The 19,605-nt window shown below is 39.5% G+C and overlaps 3 protein-coding genes across 3 annotated transcripts; 2 read left to right on the top strand and 1 right to left on the bottom strand.

The window, feature by feature from the left end:
• The first annotated feature begins 1,424 nt into the window (after positions 1–1,424).
• On the top strand, positions 1,425–7,499 carry adm2b (adrenomedullin 2b). Its single transcript, XM_063910302.1, has 2 exons — positions 1,425–1,782; positions 5,449–7,499. The coding sequence occupies exons 1-2, from the start codon at positions 1,679–1,681 to the stop codon at positions 5,855–5,857; spliced, it is 513 nt and encodes a 170-aa protein (XP_063766372.1). The 5' UTR covers positions 1,425–1,678; the 3' UTR covers positions 5,858–7,499.
• Positions 7,500–8,918: 1,419 nt separating this feature from the next.
• miox (myo-inositol oxygenase) lies at positions 8,919–12,477 on the top strand. Its single transcript, XM_063910293.1, has 10 exons — positions 8,919–9,113; positions 9,300–9,380; positions 9,662–9,742; positions 10,187–10,349; positions 10,432–10,499; positions 10,789–10,898; positions 11,182–11,249; positions 11,369–11,418; positions 11,548–11,660; positions 11,736–12,477. The coding sequence occupies exons 1-10, from the start codon at positions 9,096–9,098 to the stop codon at positions 11,842–11,844; spliced, it is 861 nt and encodes a 286-aa protein (XP_063766363.1). The 5' UTR covers positions 8,919–9,095; the 3' UTR covers positions 11,845–12,477.
• Positions 11,972–19,166, bottom strand: lmf2a (lipase maturation factor 2a). Its single transcript, XM_063910282.1, has 14 exons — positions 18,870–19,166; positions 17,713–17,966; positions 17,589–17,617; positions 16,852–17,045; positions 16,181–16,359; positions 15,872–16,010; positions 15,651–15,779; positions 15,475–15,580; positions 15,298–15,394; positions 14,894–15,076; positions 14,278–14,446; positions 13,769–13,880; positions 13,418–13,526; positions 11,972–12,986 (listed from the first exon to the last, which is right to left on the bottom strand). The coding sequence occupies exons 1-14, from the start codon at positions 19,141–19,143 to the stop codon at positions 12,549–12,551; spliced, it is 2,412 nt and encodes an 803-aa protein (XP_063766352.1). The 5' UTR covers positions 19,144–19,166; the 3' UTR covers positions 11,972–12,548.
• Between the last annotated feature and the right edge of the window lie 439 nt (positions 19,167–19,605).

Raw genomic sequence — 19,605 nt, 5'->3', positions numbered from 1 at the left:
CAACCTAAGCGGAGCCAGATTACATCTCGGCATTGCTTCATTTATTTCTTTGGACGTTTGTAAATCTCAGGACACCTTGACAATAGAAGCTGGGTTACCTGACCTGAACCCGGTTCTACAACTAAATTAATTCCTCTGCTCACACACACATACCGTACATTAATGTCTGATATGAGATCTCTCTCTATATCAAAAAGTATTTTGCCATGTGACCCTCATAAATGAACATTTGCACACCTTTGACTTGTCTAAGGTTACATAATTATAGGGGCTGTGAGTCTTGTAAGCAAAGATTTGTACTGTTATTAGACTATCAAGAAGACTTGATATTTGATTGCACAGTGACACTGCTGTAATCCACACATCAATACCAGCTGTAATGAGTGCAGATACACTCCACATCCATTCATAAACTACAAGAGTGCCTCGAAGTGATCCCTTTTTTATAGTTTTATTGATATTGGATCTTGTGTTAGGTTGTAAAGATAAATGTCAGTTTTAGCCGTTACGTTTTCAAATGTCACAAGAACATTTTACGTTCAATGGACATTTCTTTTAAAAAGGGCAAATGGGCGTAACTAGATTTTACAAAACTGTTACTTTTCAGACATAACATGTGATTTCTATGCTGGGCAGGAGTCTTAAATGCCAGAAACCGGAGCCTTAAGGAAAAGGCACTTCTTTTATCTCCTGTCTGCAAAGCTCTACGGTGAGCTAATTATTGATGGATAATTGTATTTATTAGCTCCCAATCAGTTGTCCCGGTCACGCTCACACTTAAAGGTCTTGCTAATACCTTCAGGCTTTAATTTTAACCTCTGTAGCTTGAAAGTTATCTTGCTCTTTATTAATTTTACCCATAAATAGGCTATGGGAGGGAAATGTAAGAATGAAAATGGTATATTGTAATGTCTATTATAACATATAACTTGGTTTTGGACATTTAGTATATGTATGAAAAAAATGCAATTTTTCTCACTTTTTATTTAGGCTATTTAAAATAGGTTTTATGATTCCCAACTGTTTGCTTTCAGATGGTCTCTGTCTGATTTATTAAAACAAAGTTGATGTAACCTTGAAAAGCCAGATGGTTTTAATGTGAACTCAGTGTGTTAATTCAGCAGTATTTAGGGTCAAGATCACTCTGGCCACCATAAAGGTCCACTGTAAAACAAAATCGAATTAAAAAATCTATAAAGACATCTTTAAAGGCACCAGGACTTTACGATTAAAAAAAAGAAATGGCGAAATGTAGACAACTTTACCTCCATAACCGAGATAGAAGACGAGTTCTTGCTAAGGTAGTTGAGTCCTTGTTGAGGACAGACAATAAGCTCTCCTGCTCCTCCTCCTTCTCCTCCTCCCTATATCAGGCTTTATAATTGAGAGAACTCAGGACTTCAGTGGCTCCCGATGTGAGCCGTAATGAGCTCCTGAGGTTTCACGCCGTTAAAGCGGGTTTTCTTCATTAAAGCGAAAAGGAAAGTGTGCAGAGAGGATGAAACAGATCCAGCTGGTGATGCTGTCACTCATATTTACTGGACCAGTGACGTCGTTATAATAAATTCGACAACTCCGATAAAGTTTTCACGGGACTCCTTCAGTTTAAAAACAAACGAAAAAACAACTTTTTGCTCTTCTTGCCTTCTCCCGGAAAGTGCGTCTCTACTGCGCCGCCATGTGTGCGCTGCAGCCGGCGTGGCTGTGCCTGCTGCTCGGCCTCTTGCCTCTGGAGGTGCAGTCCCGCGCTTTGACTCTGCAGAGCCCGGATCACAGACAGAGGTACCACTCCTCACTCAACACTTACACACTGAATGATGTTCCAGTTGAATTTTAATTCAACGACATTTATGTTTTGCTCACTTTGGCAAAGTTTGATTTATTTTTACATTGAGAATAGGGATGTTGGCACAGTGAAACAGAAATGAAACTGAAACACGTTTATTTTGTAATTCCATGTAATGAATGTCATATTCCGAAATCAACTTCATCATATCATAACTACTGCTTTGTTGTACTATATGCATATTAAGGCTATGGATTTATATTTTTGTAATCAAACAAATGTGTGATGCTTTTTTAAATCAAGATAAATCTAATGGAAAAAGTCCACTTAATCACAAATCCATTATTTATTTATTTATTTATTTACTGTTTTTTTTCTTTTTATGTTTTCGTAAATCGGAAGTGGTTGTTTTTTGTCTTTGGGTCAAACTAAACGAGACACATTGAGCTATGGGAGCTTGCTATAGGCATGTGTCACGTTTTATGGACAAAATAATCAATTGAATCATCCAGTGAAATAATGATCAGGATCATCAATTATAAAAGTCATTAGCTGTGAGGAAGGGCTGCAGATTGGTGAACATTATAGGTGTTTCTCTTGCCTTCTGGCAGACATTAATGTGAGAAAAAGGTCCAAAAGCCAAATGAGGCAATTATTCTCATCAGCAGGAGGACAGAAAGAGGTGAGGGAGATTTAGTGGGAAGCGTATATATCTGCATTCAACTCCTACAGTTTTTAACTTTTTGCATTTATTTTCTCAAGTTGACCAGCTGAGAAAAAGCTGTATGAAAGTTGTATTAATTATTATTGTTTTAACGAAACATTGCTAGCTAAAGAGAAAGAACAGAGAGGATCTCAGTGTGATACGACACTGATAGATGTAACATAATACTGCTGTTTTACAAATGCCTCGAGAAAACAAAAATGAAAGGACAGAGAAAAAAGGGAAAGGATCCTGTTTTAATTTAGAAAAAGATAGAGAGGAAACCAGATTGAGAAAATAATGAATAGACCCAAGAACACTAACGTTGAGCAAAACAGTGGGGATCTGATGGGACAAAAAGTTTTCTATGGGCAGAGTAGTTTTTAAGAGTTACGACAGGAAAGTGAGTGTGTGTGTGTGTGTGTGTGTGTGTGTGTGCGCGCGCGCGCGCGCGTGTGTGTGCGCGTGTGTGTAAAGTTCCTCTTTGAAGAACCCCATGCTGCGCTCCAACTTGGGAGGAATGTTGGAGAAGCTCCTTTTTGCCCTCAAACTCCCCACAGGTTCACAACCTGGACCACCATACTAAGCACACACACACACACACACACACACACACACACACACACACACACACACACACACACACACACACACACACACACACACACACACCCTCTAAACTGAGCAATTTCCAATAAAAGCCTACCTATGCCTGAAAAAATAAAAAACGTTTTCTGTTCTTGTGTTTCATAACATAAATTTAAAATAAAATGACAAAGTATTACAGTATTCCAAATATATAATGAAACACTTAATTATGTAACCCATTTTAAAAATGCAATGCTATACTTTGGTACTTTGGTCAGTCTGTTATAAGTGATGCTGGTGAGATTTTAGGTGAGAGGTGACGCGTGTGCATGTGTGTATGTCTGTGTGTGTTTGCCGTAAAAGTCTAAGGTGTACAGACAGAAGTCTGATAGGAAAATACCATTCAGGATTAGTTACAGGATAAAGATCAAGTTATTCTGGCATACTTTTCACACCAAACAAACACAAACATTATTCCCCTTCATCCCTTACTTTTTCCTTTAATTCTTTGTTTGTCAACTGATGAACAGCCAACACTTCTAAATGGGGAAGTGTGTGTGTACAGACACATATACAACCCAAATGCCCTTTAAACAATCCTCTTTACCCTTTACATTACCAAAAACAAAACAAATGCCTTAATCTGACTGGGTTTCTGAAAGTGTGACCTAATTACCTTTAGCACTTTAAAATTCCAGTTTAATACCTCATTATTTTTTATTATATTGCATTTTCAAGTGTTTCTCGAATGGCATTTTACATTTTTCATAACCTGCATATGCTTTGTTTAACTCTATGTGTTATGCAGTAGAACTACCTTATGATTTTTGTTGGATTGCATGTAACTACATTTATAACATTGTTATTGTAAGTTGTTGTTTACATAAGAGATGCGTACATATGTGCTTTGGTTTGCCCTGAATACCAGTGTCTTGAATCTACCACTTAATTCTATCAGAAAAAGAACACGAGTGAACAGATTACGGTGTTATTTTTCTCAGCTTGTTTAACAACCCTACACCGGCTGAAAGCTGTGGATTTCCAAGTGCTCTTTGTGCCCTCCTACTTTACACGATCTATACTGAGAGTTGCGTAATTTCGGACCTGTGACCTGGCCAAACAGAGCGACTCTGTCTAGCAACTGAACTCTTAAATGTCCGAGAAAAAAGAAGGCATGAATGAAAAGAAAAAAAGGTATTTTGACGTTATCAGAAAGAAAGAAAGACTAGACAGCAGGGAGGAGAGAAAGAAAATACTTCCAACACACTCATGAGGAGGGGTTGGGCCTCTATCCACCATCCACTGTGCTCTGTGTTACTTTCCTGCTCTTACCGTCCCCTGTTGTAAGATGTGTCTGCTGTTACTGATTACTGTTGTTGATTAACTGTAAGTAAAAAACATTTAGTGGCCAATTTAGACTGTTTAAAATTTCATTTATTGACTAAAAGAGGCAAAGGAAACAGCACATCACTCTTTAACTATATTTGCAAGTGAAGATGAGTAAGCAGTCCTTAGTAGCCTCAAGTGTTAATGGAAAACATATTAAGGAAATACACTTGTTTACTGTTGTAACCAGAGTCTGATACTTAGAGAGTTTTTGTCTAGTTTGAGTGCTGACCTGAAGAGATGCATTTGAGAATCCAAACCAAAGCTGGGTGGCTTTCAATGTTACAGTGAGAAGCTTGTGTTGATTGCTGGCCCTCGTTGTGGCAAAGTTTCATACAAATGTCTGCCATATGAGCTCCTGAAGGCACTTCCGCCTACAACGGCTATCGGAGAATCCACTATGAACTAGCTTTTCAAATATCCTTAGGTTCAAACAGTTGAGCACAAAGCAACACTATCACTCCTTTATAGTTGTGTTTCTGGTTACCTGGCAAATGCAAGTCCAATACTGACTCTGTTGTTTTTGGTATTCACCAAAACTGTCATTTTGCTGGAATTATATTAGTGTTTTAAATATAGCATATAGGCTTTCTGGAGATATGGATCCCCAGAAGGACAAATATAAATAAACTGATCAAAAATGGCCAATAAGACCATCAAAGGCTGGATAAATGAGCTGTACAAGTACACTTTTACCCTTTCAGCAACTTTACTCAATCCTGTTGTTAGTTTTTTTCCTCAAAAAAAGGAACCACTACATTCATGCAGTACAAGCCTGATTTCCTGTGAGGCATTTCAGTTTAACTCAGAAACACATGCAGGCGACATGCGCATGACTGCCCAGCATTATATGTGAATAAGGTGTGTGTGTGTGTGTGTGTGTGTGTGTGTGTGTGTGTGTGTGTGTGTGTGTGTGTTGTGTGTGTGTGTGTTACTGCTCTTGCATTGCATCTAAACATTCTCTCTCTCTTTCACTGTATTTCAGGTTGAGTTTATCGAGAACCTCCAAATACCAAAAGTCCTCCGGCTCCGTCATCATGCCGACTATGTCTGATATTTCGGCTGCCATTGACAACCACATCACTGAGGGAGACAGGCATTTCATCTGGAGGGCCCTGTTGCACAAAGACCCCCCGCCGAGGTGGTCCGATCCGTTGCTTGACCAAACAGACAGTGTGCCATTGGAAGCGCCAGCCTGGCAGCGAGGGTCACGGGGTCGTCGCCACGCCAACAATGGTGGCGCGAGAGGCCACGGTCATCTGATGAGGGTGGGGTGTGTCCTGGGTACCTGTCAGGTTCAGAACCTCAGCCACCGTCTCTACCAGCTGATTGGACAGAGCGGGAGGGAAGACTCCTCCCCCATTAACCCTCGCAGTCCTCACAGCTACGGCTAGCACCACTCCTACAATGTACTTACGACTTTATCGTTAAACGTTGGCAGGTTATAGCCTGGCTGGAAATTAATCTATCAATGAGTTCTCTCAACCCTGCCTCCTAGAAATGTAATACAACATTTTCTTTTTTCTTAATTGTCCTGTGAACCTTTATGTTGGCAGGATTATGTTTAGGGGGAACAAAAAGTCGGTATACAATCTTGATTCTATGGTAGAAAACAAAAAGGAAATGTTAGCAGATGTTATAAGTATATTCAGTATTTTTCCACCTTGACACATAAATCAACCTTTTCTCAAATAGAAAACGTGACCTGTGCAGCAACATATTTGCTGTATCAGACGAGTAATGAAAACAGGGAACTTCAAGTAGACAGGATGGTCCTAATTGATCTCAGCTGCTAAGTAGCAAAAGTATAATTATAGAGTTTGGGGTTATTATTACAAGTCAACATCACTCTCTCAGTGAAACTTACAGGTTGTATACACTCAATAGTATCCCCACAGTTAACAGCTTTTAGTCAAATGTAGGTTAACACAGGGTCAACGGTACAGTGACATGTATTGGGTGTATGAGAAAACAGGTCAGAATATCGATAAAACGCACCAGTCCCAATATGTGCAATAGGAACATTAGTCATATACAGATAACATAAAAACATGTTTCGATAATCCAGTAAGACTTCTGGCACATTTGTTTGATTTAGAAGACACTTTATCTGTTTTGTCTAACATGACAGCCTCTTGTTTCATGGAGGTGTGAGCCTGTGTGATTTGGAGATTTCCGCAGCGTTATCAGTCAGTATCGCATATGAAATGTAATGAAACTAAAGTCCTAGGAGTTTTGGCATTGATACCAGACTATTGATTTGTACACTTTATATGTTAACAAGGAAAACTTTGAATGAGGAAAGCCTTCTTTCAAACTGGCCTACATGACTAATGTCTACTATCGTCATCATTGGTGATCCTGCTGATCTGAAGCTACTTGAGCTCCGAGCTAATCCCCCTGTCTCTCAAAAGCACCTTCATCTGCTTCTGCTAACAAGTAGATTTACTGTAGTGCGAACATAACCCAGAATAACGTCCAATCAAACACTGTTAACCCTTCACCCAAAACCCCACAGAGCACACAATTAGCCAAAATAACCACTAATCCATTATCTTTGGACGCTTCTTGCAAGATAGCTTGTCTCTTAACATGGAAAAGCTGTATGGTGCATCATTAAGGTTTTGCCACTAAAAAGTATTTTCTTCAGCCTTAAATCCTTTAATCATTTGTTAGGCCTTGACATGTTGTGCCTTGAAACTATCGTGATAATTGATGTGGATAGTCTTATATGAACATTATAGTCTTTTATTTGTGCGTAAGTTAGGCATAAAAGTGTCAGTAGTTAAATGTTAGTAGGACTGCATGAAATCACTTTTTTCTCCTTTACATTCAGTATGACTTGAATTTTTCTAAATATGTTATTTAACCTTAACTTAATGAGACCATTTTGCTGTAAATATTCCACTAACTTCATGTCCATGTGAGCAACCTGATAAGGTACAAGTGTCTTTTTGTACACCTTATGTTTGGCTTTCATCTTATACTCTGTTTTTATATTAGCAGCCATGTTGAATAAAACTCCAGTCAAACCTTCACGTGTCTTATCTGTCAACAAAATGAGTGTAAACGTAATGCCCTAAGGGTTTATGATCGAAAAATCTTCTTTATACCTACACACACACACACACACACACACACACACACACACACACACACACACACACACACACACACACACACACACACACACACACACACACACACACACACACACACACACACATGGCCTGTGAGAGTCAAGCATAAGGGAAGTGAAAAGCTCGAAAGGGGAACCAGAGCTGAGAAGCCAACAACTGCAGTTCCTTGAATGACCACTTGAAGCTGGCTTCCAAAAACGAGCAATCCCAATTGTCCCACCAGGTTAAAATGTCCATCTCTGCAGCAGAAATACAATGTTACATATTTAGAGTCTGGAGTGTGAATTTTCGTTTTAATTATATTTAGGCTTAACGTTATACATCATTTAGGGCGTTGCCGCTTTGAGTAAGAGGTGGGTACTCTTACAGGTTGCTAGCTGCTAGCTGTCTGACTGCTCTCCATTTTGATCAATCTGTTCATGTGTATAACGGCTTAATGTAATTGTTGAACATATTTCAAACTCCAAACCTCCCGTATATACACGCTTTTTTATAGTTCATGTCTCCAAACTCAAGGCAGGATTCTTTCATTTATAAACCATTTTTAACATTGCAGTCTCAAAAGGCTTTATAGCTACAGCTTTTTACACTAGTACTCTTCAAGTCTATCAAATATATTTTAAATTGTAAAATGTGCACCCTTTTGAGTTAAAAATGTGATGGCTTGTTTTGGCCAATCAGATTTCAGAGTTGAGCTGAACACCGCCCAATATAGATAGCTAATGTGTTTACCTTTCAATGTTTTTATATGGCTACAACTGGCAGGTGTCAACACAATTCCCTTATTCTTTGTAAACTGTGGCTTGTTTGAACCCATTAGTCAATTTAACCTCTGGTCCAACAAACAGAACAGATTTCCTCCTAATAAACTTACACAATAAACCAGGTCATTTGATACTAAGAAATGAACACCAGTACAATCCTGTTGTATGTGTTATATAATGTGGTCAATACCCAGAAATAAAACTAGAAAAGCCACGAAAGCTTTGTTGTTGTCATTTATATGTGTTTATTTTCTCATTGTGTGTGTTGAGATAGGGTTACAGGTTAAGATAATAAATGTAATTTTTGAACAAGTGTGAAGATTATGATAAAAAAGAAGAAAGAATTACTGAGTCATCCTATATCAGTACAAACAGGTAAAACTGCTTACTTAAGCAAGACTCTGAGACACACACACACACACACACACACACACACACACACACACACACACACACACACACACACACACACACACACACACACACACACACACACACACACACACACACACACACACACACACACACACACACACATTCACACAAAAACATACTCAGGGCCAAAGTTCAGCACGCCGTACCCCATTAAGTTAGCTTTAGTTAAAGTGTGACCGGACACTAGTGTACACTTTACGCTGGCCTCCACTGGTACAAGGTATTACCGTTTAAAGCAGCAGGATATTTACCGGCAGGAGGAACAACCCACCACAACATATCATCTGTCAGCCATGAGGGTCATCAACATCGTACGTGTGGCTTAATACCTATCCTGGATATGCTTTCTATTTTATCAAAACATTATAGAATATATTTTAATGAAGCCTATTCTTACTTTTAATACTCATTTAATACTTCATTTTATTTTGAAAGCATATGTGTTTTTTTATTTAGAACCTGAAGATGTTTCCTGCTCTCTGTTTCTCTGCTCTCAGGGTCCAGATCCGTCCCTGGCATATCGGCCGAATTTGAAGACAAATGAAACGAAAGAGAAGGAAGGCTACAGAAACTTTGAGGTAAAAAGAGTGACAAGAGACTAAAAAGACAGAGATGCAAAGTGGTGTCTGTTTGTATTAGCAGAAGATAATCCTTCATTTGCTCTGTTGACCAGTGGTTTACTTAGAAATCTAAGTAAATCTTGAACGTTGACAATTAAAACCACTAAGGTTTTTTTTTTTTAAACAGACGAATTTCCGTTAATTAAGTAATGCAGAAATTGTCAAATATAATACAACTAAACAAATAATTTGATGTACATTTACTAAAAAACGCTATTGTGTTTGTGTGTGTGTTTCAGAGTGGAGATTTAATTGATCGTGTGTTCAACACATATAAGCTGATGCACACTCATCAGACGGTGGACTTTGTTAATCAAATGGTGAGTAAATCAGGAGCAAAAGCAGAAGTTATAATGTTACTGGAAAAAAAAACAATTGTCAAACATCAATAATGAACTTAAGAATACTGATTTAGTGAAATTCTGTTGAGACTGACTGATTGCTTTTGTCAGACTAAGCAAACAAATGTCATTCTGTTCTCTGAGGTGAAGGTCATAGGAAAGGAACCAGTCAATGTCCTGTCTGCACTGAATGTTATCTTTCTTTTTACTTTTACCCTCTGGTTGCACATGGACACTAGCTGTTATGATAAACATTAACCATCTGCAGAAGCTTTCTAAAACATATAATTTGAACATGAATTAGGATAAAACTAAATGAAAGTTAAATACAAAGCTTTTTCAAAATGTTTCTTTTGGGTGCTATCGTAGTTAAAACTGAAACTGAACCTCCGCAATAATGTTATGACTCTTACCTTTTTGCAGAACTCGGTGTGGACGGGTTGCAGCCACACTAAGCTGGGGATGAAGGACGCCATCATGTCTCTTGACCAGCTGGTGGACGAATCCGATCCTGATGTGGATTTCCCCAACTCCTTCCACGCCTTCCAGACTGCTGAGGGCATCCGTCAGGCACACCCAGACAATGGTACCATACTGAGAGGGAGATAAATATACAGAGACTGAGTACAAGAACATACTTGATAGCTGTATTCACTATCCCTCCCCAGACTGGTTCCAGTTGGTGGGTCTGATCCATGATGTTGGGAAGACAATGGCTCTTTGGGATGTTCCCCAGGTAGACACATGGTGTGGTATACCATTTCTGACTCTGAGCAAGCTCAATGTTAAACCAGAGTTAATCTCAAACCTTAATGTCACCCCTTTTTTTATTATTTGCCTCCCCTTAACCTGAGGTTTTCATTTAGATGTTTTGCTTTCCCAAAAATTCTCATTCTTTCTGTGACAGGTCTTCAATATTTGTTTGTCAGTGTTACAATCTCCTGACCTAATCTACATTTTAAATAAAACATACAGAGAAACTAATGAATTCTATGTGTCATACTTTGTGTTTGTGTGTTCTGCAGTGGGCGGTAGTAGGCGACACCTTCCCAGTTGGCTGCAAGTTTCAAAACTCCATTGTGTTCAGGGACAATACCTTCATGGATAACCCAGATGAGAAAAATCCTCGCTACAAGTAAGTATTTTTATCAGTCTGCGCATGACCTACCCCTAAAACTAGGGGTGTGTATTTTAAGTTTCCCATACTCTGATTGGTTGCCTCTAAACTATACAGAACGTGTAGTTCATAGTCCTTCCAAAACACAATGATGTTATGTATTTATATGCCAAAACGATCAAAATTACTCTGCTATACTACCCCCTGCTTGTTTTAGTTCAACAATTATTTACCTAAAGGCTTGCAGTTTAAAGTAATGGGAACCTTTCTGTTACGTAATGATTTTTTTTACACTATTTAGTACTGAGTTCGGGATCTATGAACCAAACTGTGGCCTCGACAAAGTGCACATGTCCTGGGGCCATGATGGTTAGACACCCTAAAACACAAAACAAACATCTACTAGAACATTTAACAGAAGTAAACAGTCATTTAACTTCTTGTTTTTCTTCAATTTTGATCCTGATCTCTTGTATTGTTGTCTTCAGAATATCTTTACAGAGTTTTGAAGTTCAATAACTCCTCCATCCCAGAGGAGGTGAGTATATTATAACATTGGATTATGTTTAAGTAATATTTTGGGGAATTAAACAATTGAAGCAGACAGAAAAGTTGCAAATATTTTCTCACCTCACCAGCAGTGATACTTTTGTCTGTCTTCCTGCAGGGGTTGTACATGATTCGCTTCCATTCATTCTACCCCTGGCACTCCCAAGGAGACTACATGCATCTGTGCAACGAGAAAGACCTGTGCATGCTGCCCTGGGTGCAAGAGTTCAAGTGAGCATCTTGTCCTGTGCATGTAATCCTGCTCACTGCTTTGACCTGAAGCTGCATCTTCTATCCTCTCCACAGTCAGTTTGACCTTTACACAAAGACCACGGAGCTGCCCGACGTCGACAAGCTGAAGTTGTACTACCAGTCTCTGATCGACAAGTACTGCCCTGGAATACTGAAGTGGTGAAAACACTGAATTAAACAGCAGCGCTATATAGAAACAGAAAGTGAACGCTTGAGAAATTCAGAATGATTTGTCCACTGCTCACTGCTTTTTAACAACACTGAATCGTAAATAGACCATATAGCGACAATTCAAGTTTGGAAATGATAAGTATATTTATAAAACTGAAGTTTGCATTTTCAGATAAACATGTACAGAACATCATTTATATTTTATTCTTTAATATGTAATAGAAAAACATACATTTGTGTGGGATAACATTTCTTAAATTGATAGAATTGAGGAATTGATATGTCTAGGGAATACATTTAAAGTGGAGTGATTTAGTTTAGTTGATAGATCAAAAGATCAAAGTAACATTAAAAAGACCTGTAAACACACACTTGTGCAACAACACACACAAAGAGTAACATCAACCATTACTCTCTTAACGAGTGAAACAGATGCCTGCTTATACTTAAAATATTATATTTCTCTTTTCTTTCAAAAATACAAACATCTAGATGATCTGCTGAACAGTGATTGGTTTATGATGTACAGACTGATATAAGGAACATGAACAGCAGTAAGGTGTAGATGGTAGATTTGTTCCATAACTGGCTGATCAGGAATTACTAATAAAACACATATACCTTCTTTGGTCGTTTTTGTAACATTTATAAAGGCAGATGGTGATAACAGTTTATCGTCGGATTAATAGCTTCATTTTAAAGCTTCCTCTTTTCAAGGATCTCCTCTGTTTCTATTCCGTCTTCCTCCTCATCTTCCTCCTCCTCTTTGTCTTCCCCAACAGGGTCTTTTTCCTCTCCTTCGCAGTACTCCACCTCATCTTCACAGTCCCCTCCATCTCCATCTTCATCTTCATCTTCCTCCTCCTCCTCCTCTTCATCTGACTTTCCACCCGTGTCTGGAGAGCTGTCAGGTGCATTTGCTGTGTGATCGGTCATAGCAGCCTTATGAGTGACAGCTGTTCTTTCTGAGTGTTTGTTACTGCTTTGCAATCCGTGGAGCAGACAGAGGGTGGCGCTGCAGGCTATGAGGGTCCAGATGAGTATGGGGGCAGGAACTCCTCTCAAATGAGAGCGCACCCAACGCACCCCCTTGGCAACAGTGGTGTTAGGCATATGAAGTGGTGGAGATTTGTCCTACAGACAAAAGGAGAAGGATATTAATACAAGCTTTATTTACAACTGGGAATGTAAAATTCCCTGCCCACTAGGTCTGCTCATTTAATTCCATTTAAATTAAATCGAAATATGGACCAGTGAAATAATCAAATGGCGGGAAGCACATTGTTTAGTAAAAGGTAGAACAAAAATACAATTTTAAATTAAGTTTTATGTAATGCAGAGATATCCAAGCCTAAAAATCATATAAAACAAACTCTCGTAAAAAGTCACTCCATAATCTTTAAGTATATATATACTATATATATATATTTCATAATAATGAGAACTATACCGAATCATATCATAATTGCAATATCAGTCAAAATAAAGGTAAATGTGCAGCACTACAACCGACAAATGTTTTGGTTTTCCATATTTTTTAAAATATGTTTTATAGATAAATGTACCTTGAGTCCATACTGAGTGAGCATGGTTTCCAGGAAGGTGTTGCCCAAGTGCACTGTGGGATAGAATTCCTCATCATAGACCCGCCTCCACCAACGCTCTGGGTAGGATCTGCCAACAAAGACCGGTCAAAAAAAAGCTAAATATCCTGAAGTTTTCAGGAAGTTTTTGAAACGGAAGAAATTAATAACAAATATTGCCTACATAAACTCACTTAACAAACAATGGTATTGGATGAGGGATTTAATAAACAATGTTTGTAGGTGTTTATTGAGTTTGAGTTTGGCAGTAACATTTCAATGTGTGCTTGCAGCATGTAATCTCAGAGACAGAGAGAGAGAGAGAGCACTGACCCGTCAGCCTTCGGCTCAGTAAACCAGTATCGGTAGCGGTGCGCTCTGAGGTAGGCGGGGGGCTCCCGGTGGAAGGGATATTGTGATACGTCCGTCTGGATCAACTCTATCACTGCACAACATCAAACAAAGCGTTAAGATCAGCTTGTTCCTAAGACAAACACTCCCTGCATTGTATTGCTAATTTAACATTGAATAATTTTGGGTACAGAACATTTTCTACACTTTGCACTGCGGATTGAAACATTTATGTACATGTAGTCCTGGTCCAAGATTGTAACAATGTTTAGATTTGTCCCACACTAACAAGGCATTAGTGCGAGCACAGCGATGCAAATGCCCAGGGCGGGATTCACTTCTTATCACAACAGTGATTTCACACTGATAATGGCTAAACACCGTTTGTAACCAAAAAGCCATGAAGTGTTATTTTTCTCCCCCATTTTAATCTGTTTAATTTCCCTTTAAGAAAATCAAACAATAACAGGAAACAGAAAATAAATGCATACCATCTTTCTTGCCCTGCAGCAGGCGGTACATGAGGCTGGTGAACCATGGAGCCTGTGTTTGATCCCCGAGGGCAGCAAACCACATCTGCCAGTCCAACCGTGGCTGGTGAGGAGTCACCACAGCAGGAGGTGCACTTAGGTTGCCTGGCTTGTACATAAACTCAATCTCCTACAAGGAAAAGAAAAGGAACATACCGTTAGGAATAACTAATTTTGTCAATTACTGCCTCCATGGTTTTACTGTACTGTTACAGATTATGCCAACTGGGAGCATCTCATACAGCAAGTTTAAACGCATTTAAAAAAGTAGAGCAGTCTGTCATTATTAGGCAAACTATTTTTGCTCAATTAATGCTAATGTATGTTTTGTTTTCTCAATCCAGAACCCAAAGATATCTAGCAGGAAATCTCCATATTTGAGAGGCTAATTTCTGGCATATGTTGCATGAAAAAATAACTATAATGATAATTAATTAAACATTTAAAATCATTAAAACAGTTGCTGGTTATTTTACTTTCAATCCCCTAATGATAAGTTGATGATCGGCTCTAGATATAATTAGCAGCCATATTAAATCCTATTTTAACCATGCTGATGAGAACTACTTCCTCTCACCGTCCACGAGACTGCATCGTTGCTTCCCTCGATGACGACCTCTGGCCGCCCACTGACCCCGGTCATCCTTCTGAACAGGCCGTATGAGTTAACCAGCTGGAAGCGATCCACCAGGTCATAGGCCCGACGGACTCCGGGCCACAGCCTGCCGTGAGAGTCGTACTCTATATAGCTGTATGGCACCTGGGACAGAACAAAATATATAAAGAGCGACAGCAACCAGGCTGGGAGAAATAAGGGGTGCACAATTAACTGAAATATGGCAATAAAGTGCAATAAACAAATCCCACGAAGAACAATATTTGGGAGAATGCTAAATATGTGATAAAAAAACATATTAAAATCATTTTTGGGAGCTTATGAAATGATATTTCAACCATTGATGAGTTCCTAACAACACCCACCAGACTGATGGTGAACATAGCAGCAGTGGCAGCAGCAAACACAGACCACTGCAGAGTTCCCCAAAATCGCTTCAGGAAACCGGAGACACATGCACACCTGGAAAAACACATTACCTATGTTATGTTTGTACAATACGCAACATAATCAAAAATATAAACACAAACAGAACGTCATACCTGAACATGGCTGTGACCATCTCCCAGGTGAGAGAGAGGACACCGATCCAGATAGATGGGATAGTGACCTTCTGCAGAAACTGGTTAAACTGGTGGTATGTGAAGGCTGCAAAGGACAAAAGTGTTAACAAAAAACAGCAAAATGAAATTGCTCCTATCCAAAATGACACATCTACCTGTCCTGGAGGTGATGCTGTTCTTTGTTGAGTCCAACTTCAGGTCAAAGCAAATAACTGATCCGAAGATCAATAGAGACCAGACTGCCAGCTCCAGCAGGTAACACAGCCACGAACAAAGCCTGGAGTCTGAGCAGATCAAGGAGAGAGTATTATGGTGAGTTAACGGAATGGACAAACAACTACTCAAACGATATATAGAGCAGTTATGCTAATCATACCATTGTTGCTGATCTTGTCTGCCTTGCGTAGCCAGAAGCTTACATGCTGGTCGTCCAGAAGCGACAGACAGAGGGCCAAAGTCAGCAGGTTGAAGAAATTGTAGTTGCCAGTCAAAATGATGAGCACTTGGAGCAACACCTTCACAAGAGAAAAAAATCCAAATCAACCAATCATTTATTCTGCAGCACAAACCAAAACCGGGGTCAAATATTTGTTTTAATAAAAGTACAACACTTTAGCAAAGCCACGTGTTTAAATTTGCTTGTTTGAGATTTCAGTCTGTGGTAGATTTTTTTTTAAAAACCTACCTGCAAGTAAAAAGCCCCGATCCGGAGTCTGCGCTGAGGGCTGAAGAAAAGCAGCGGTACAGCTATCTCTATGACGAAGGTCCCCAACACGCTCAGTTTCTGCCACCACACCGGCAGTTGGTGGGCAAACCAGGCCAGCGGGGTAGGGATACACTGCGTCTCATAGTGATACGTCAGAGCTGTTCAACACACACACAAAGAAAGAACTGAGAAAATACAAAGCTGTAACATTTGAACGCGCTGGAGAGACAAAATACAGTTTTTTTTTATTGTAATAAAATCCTCTGCAGCTGCAATGATCAGGCAATAAACTGTGGAGACAGACAGATTGTAATCGCCATGTATTATGATATTTGATTACTCTGCAGAGAATGCCGTTTTCAATCAACCAAAGATAAAGATTTCTTGATTAATCTCTTTTTTCATAGTAAACTGAATACATTTGAGTTTTGGACTGGAAAAAGAAGACATTTATATCCTTAGAGTTTGAAAAACTTTTCTGAATGTTTATCACAGTTTTTTGTCATTGTATAGACCAAAGGATTCATCAATTAATCTTGAAAGTAATCGTTTGTTTAAGTTCCAATACCCTTTACACATACTCGCTACAATGCATTTTAAGAAGTACAAAAAAAAAAGAAAGAACCTCACTCCAGCAGACTAATACATACCGGTAAGGCCCCACCATGTGGGGCAGCGGGAAGTGAGTTTCACCACACCAGAGGCAAACATGAGCCTGAAGAGCAGCCAGCGGATCAGCCAGAAGGTCACGCGATCGTGCTCTCTGACCCCTCGTGACCCTCTGAGTAATGTCAGTGGAGCAACAAGGATACAGAGGAACCCTGTCTCCAGGAGCAAGTTGTCCCTGGACAGTGAGGAGAAACAATTAAATTATTGGAGATATAGAGGCAAAGAGGAGACAGAGAGATAGGACAAGCGAAGCGGGGCTGTCATATTAGTTTGTTGACGTCCACAGTATTGTTGCACAGCAGTAGAAGCATGTTAACAGTGGACTGAGGATGGAGTACACTTAACGATAAACCGCCAAATCTTTCTTGGGATCTCTTTAGCCAGCTGCTACTCAGAACACGATCGTGTTAATAACCCAAAAATACATATTGAGTTACATCAAGTCACTAATGTCAGCAACAAAAATTTATTTGACAAACCGTAAATGATGAATGTGCAAATGTACTTTATTCACATTGAAAATCTTTTGGTGAACTTAAAAGAGAAAGACCATTTTTGTCTTTTTCTTTTAACTTTAGTGGCTGCATCCATTTGTTTTTGTTTACAAAATGTGCAATATTTTTAAAGTTTTATTTTAAGTTATCCGGAAGTAAATCCAGAAGTATTCCGATAGGATTCCTTGTTTGTTTTTTTAACTTATCTACAAATCATCACTCACCATTGAAAGTAGAGAAAAACCTGGCCCACCTGAAATGAGAAACAAAAGATGACAGGTGAGAGAGGGAACACTGTGACAAATACATGTGAAAGAAGACTGTGGGTAGTAAATTGTGTAAACTCACCTGGTACATGGACAGGTACAAGGCCCAAAGGCAGAAAAACACCACGCTGTCTCGCAGAGACTCCACCAGCGTTGCAGCGAAGCTCAGTGCGGCCCCTACAAGACACAGCAGCTCCATGGCGGTGTGAGTGTCCACGCCGAGCTGAGGGCCAAACCACAGCAGGCTGGGGGACGACAGCAGTTGCTCCCAGAGAGACTTACCGCTGTATCGCAGCTGCCAACGAGCAGGCAGCAGCCCTTCATTACCATAGAGACCTAACAATAAACATGGGAAGCCATAACTTAAATCAACATAAACAGCTTATGAATTTAAACACTTCAAACCATAGTGATCCCTTTTTCATTTTAAGGAGGAACTGCATTTTTTCACTAAGATTTTTGTTGTTGTTAAACAAACCTTATATCTGTTAGAAAACCCATCAATACTACATATCATCATCATGATCAATGCCTGCACTGCACAGACAAGCTAGTAATGTATGTGGTAGATCATAGTATTGGTTTTATTTACATAACACTTGTAAGCTTCAACACTAGTGCTTCCCAGGTTAAATTACAAATTAAAAGCATTTGAAATGCAATGTATTTTCAACATGCAAGTGTGTTTACAACACTAGGCAAAACAAATGTTTCATAGTTTGATGCGATACAGTTTTAATTGAGAATAACTTACTTTAACAGTATGACTGTGACATTAATTTAAAGATTCTAAAGAAGATTTATAGATTACGGATTTAAAGAAGAAGTCTGCATTAAATATGTATTCCTGTAATTATTTTTGAATTAATTTAAAGTCATGCACCGTTAAATGATGTTGACACTGCATGATCATTGCACATCTTAAACACACAGGGCGTGGGCGAGGTCTTCTGGACTTCTGCTGGGCTACTGATAAAGGGCTTCATAAAACAGCGGGTGTGTGGATACTGTAACACTTGACATTATTGTCGTCTGTGCGCCTTTACAGCAGTTTTGAACTCTCTCTGCAGATGTTAGCTCATAAAGTTAGCCAGGAGAAGGAAACGCTTTCTGAATGCAGCCCACTGAAACTTCTTCCTCTCCACAAGAAGACAAGTTTCCAGCTGAGCTAACAGGCTAACACACACAGTAAGTTAGGTGAGCTAGCTTCCACACAGGCTGCAGAATTGTGAGTCTCACCTGGTATTTGCACGTATAGGGACACAAAAGCAGCCAGATAGATGACCGCCATGCTCCAGAGGAACATGCGCTGTGGCTGGATGATTTCCCCCATGTCGAGGCCGAACTGCTGGAAGAGGAGAGCCGCTGGTTGCAGGGCCGAGTTACCGCTGTCTGCTCCTGGAGCAGAGGCTGTAGCATTTATTGATGTAGCCCGGGGACAGGGACACGTAGCGTGGAGATGTACACACACGGCCTCGGGATGTCGCTGCCGGTGCACGCCTCTATGCTGCATCCATGAGCATCGGATAAAAGAAGTGCAGCTCACTTAGTCTTGTGTCAGGGAGGATTCATTTAACAGCCTTTTTCCTTTAGTGCATTTTTTTTATGTACGCGCGCTTGAAACCTGAACAGGGGGATAATTCCATGCCATGTCCTCCCCTCTATATTTTCCCTCAAGTATTATCATTTTTTGTTCATACACAATATTTATCAGCAAATAGATGTTTTTTTTTAAACCTATTTGATACAAAAGCATTAAAACCTTCAACAAATATGTAGTTAAACCAGCAAGGGAAGTGTTAGAGGATTTCTGAAGTGATCCTGGTAGGACTTTACTATATGAAAGGGAAGTTATTTAGTTTTTTTAAAAATCTTTCTGGGGCGTTGCACTTTGTAGACGGTTCCTGGACCCTGCGCAATCGGCTGCAGATCAGAAGTTGCCCAGCTCGGAGGACGGCGTGTATCGACTTGTTTC

The sequence above is a fragment of the Eleginops maclovinus genome, chromosome 2, assembly GCF_036324505.1.
Source record: "Eleginops maclovinus isolate JMC-PN-2008 ecotype Puerto Natales chromosome 2, JC_Emac_rtc_rv5, whole genome shotgun sequence".
NCBI lineage: Eukaryota > Metazoa > Chordata > Actinopteri > Perciformes > Eleginopidae > Eleginops > Eleginops maclovinus.
The sequence above is the reverse complement of the archived record's forward strand: the minus strand, read 5'-3'. Positions and strand labels throughout refer to the sequence as shown.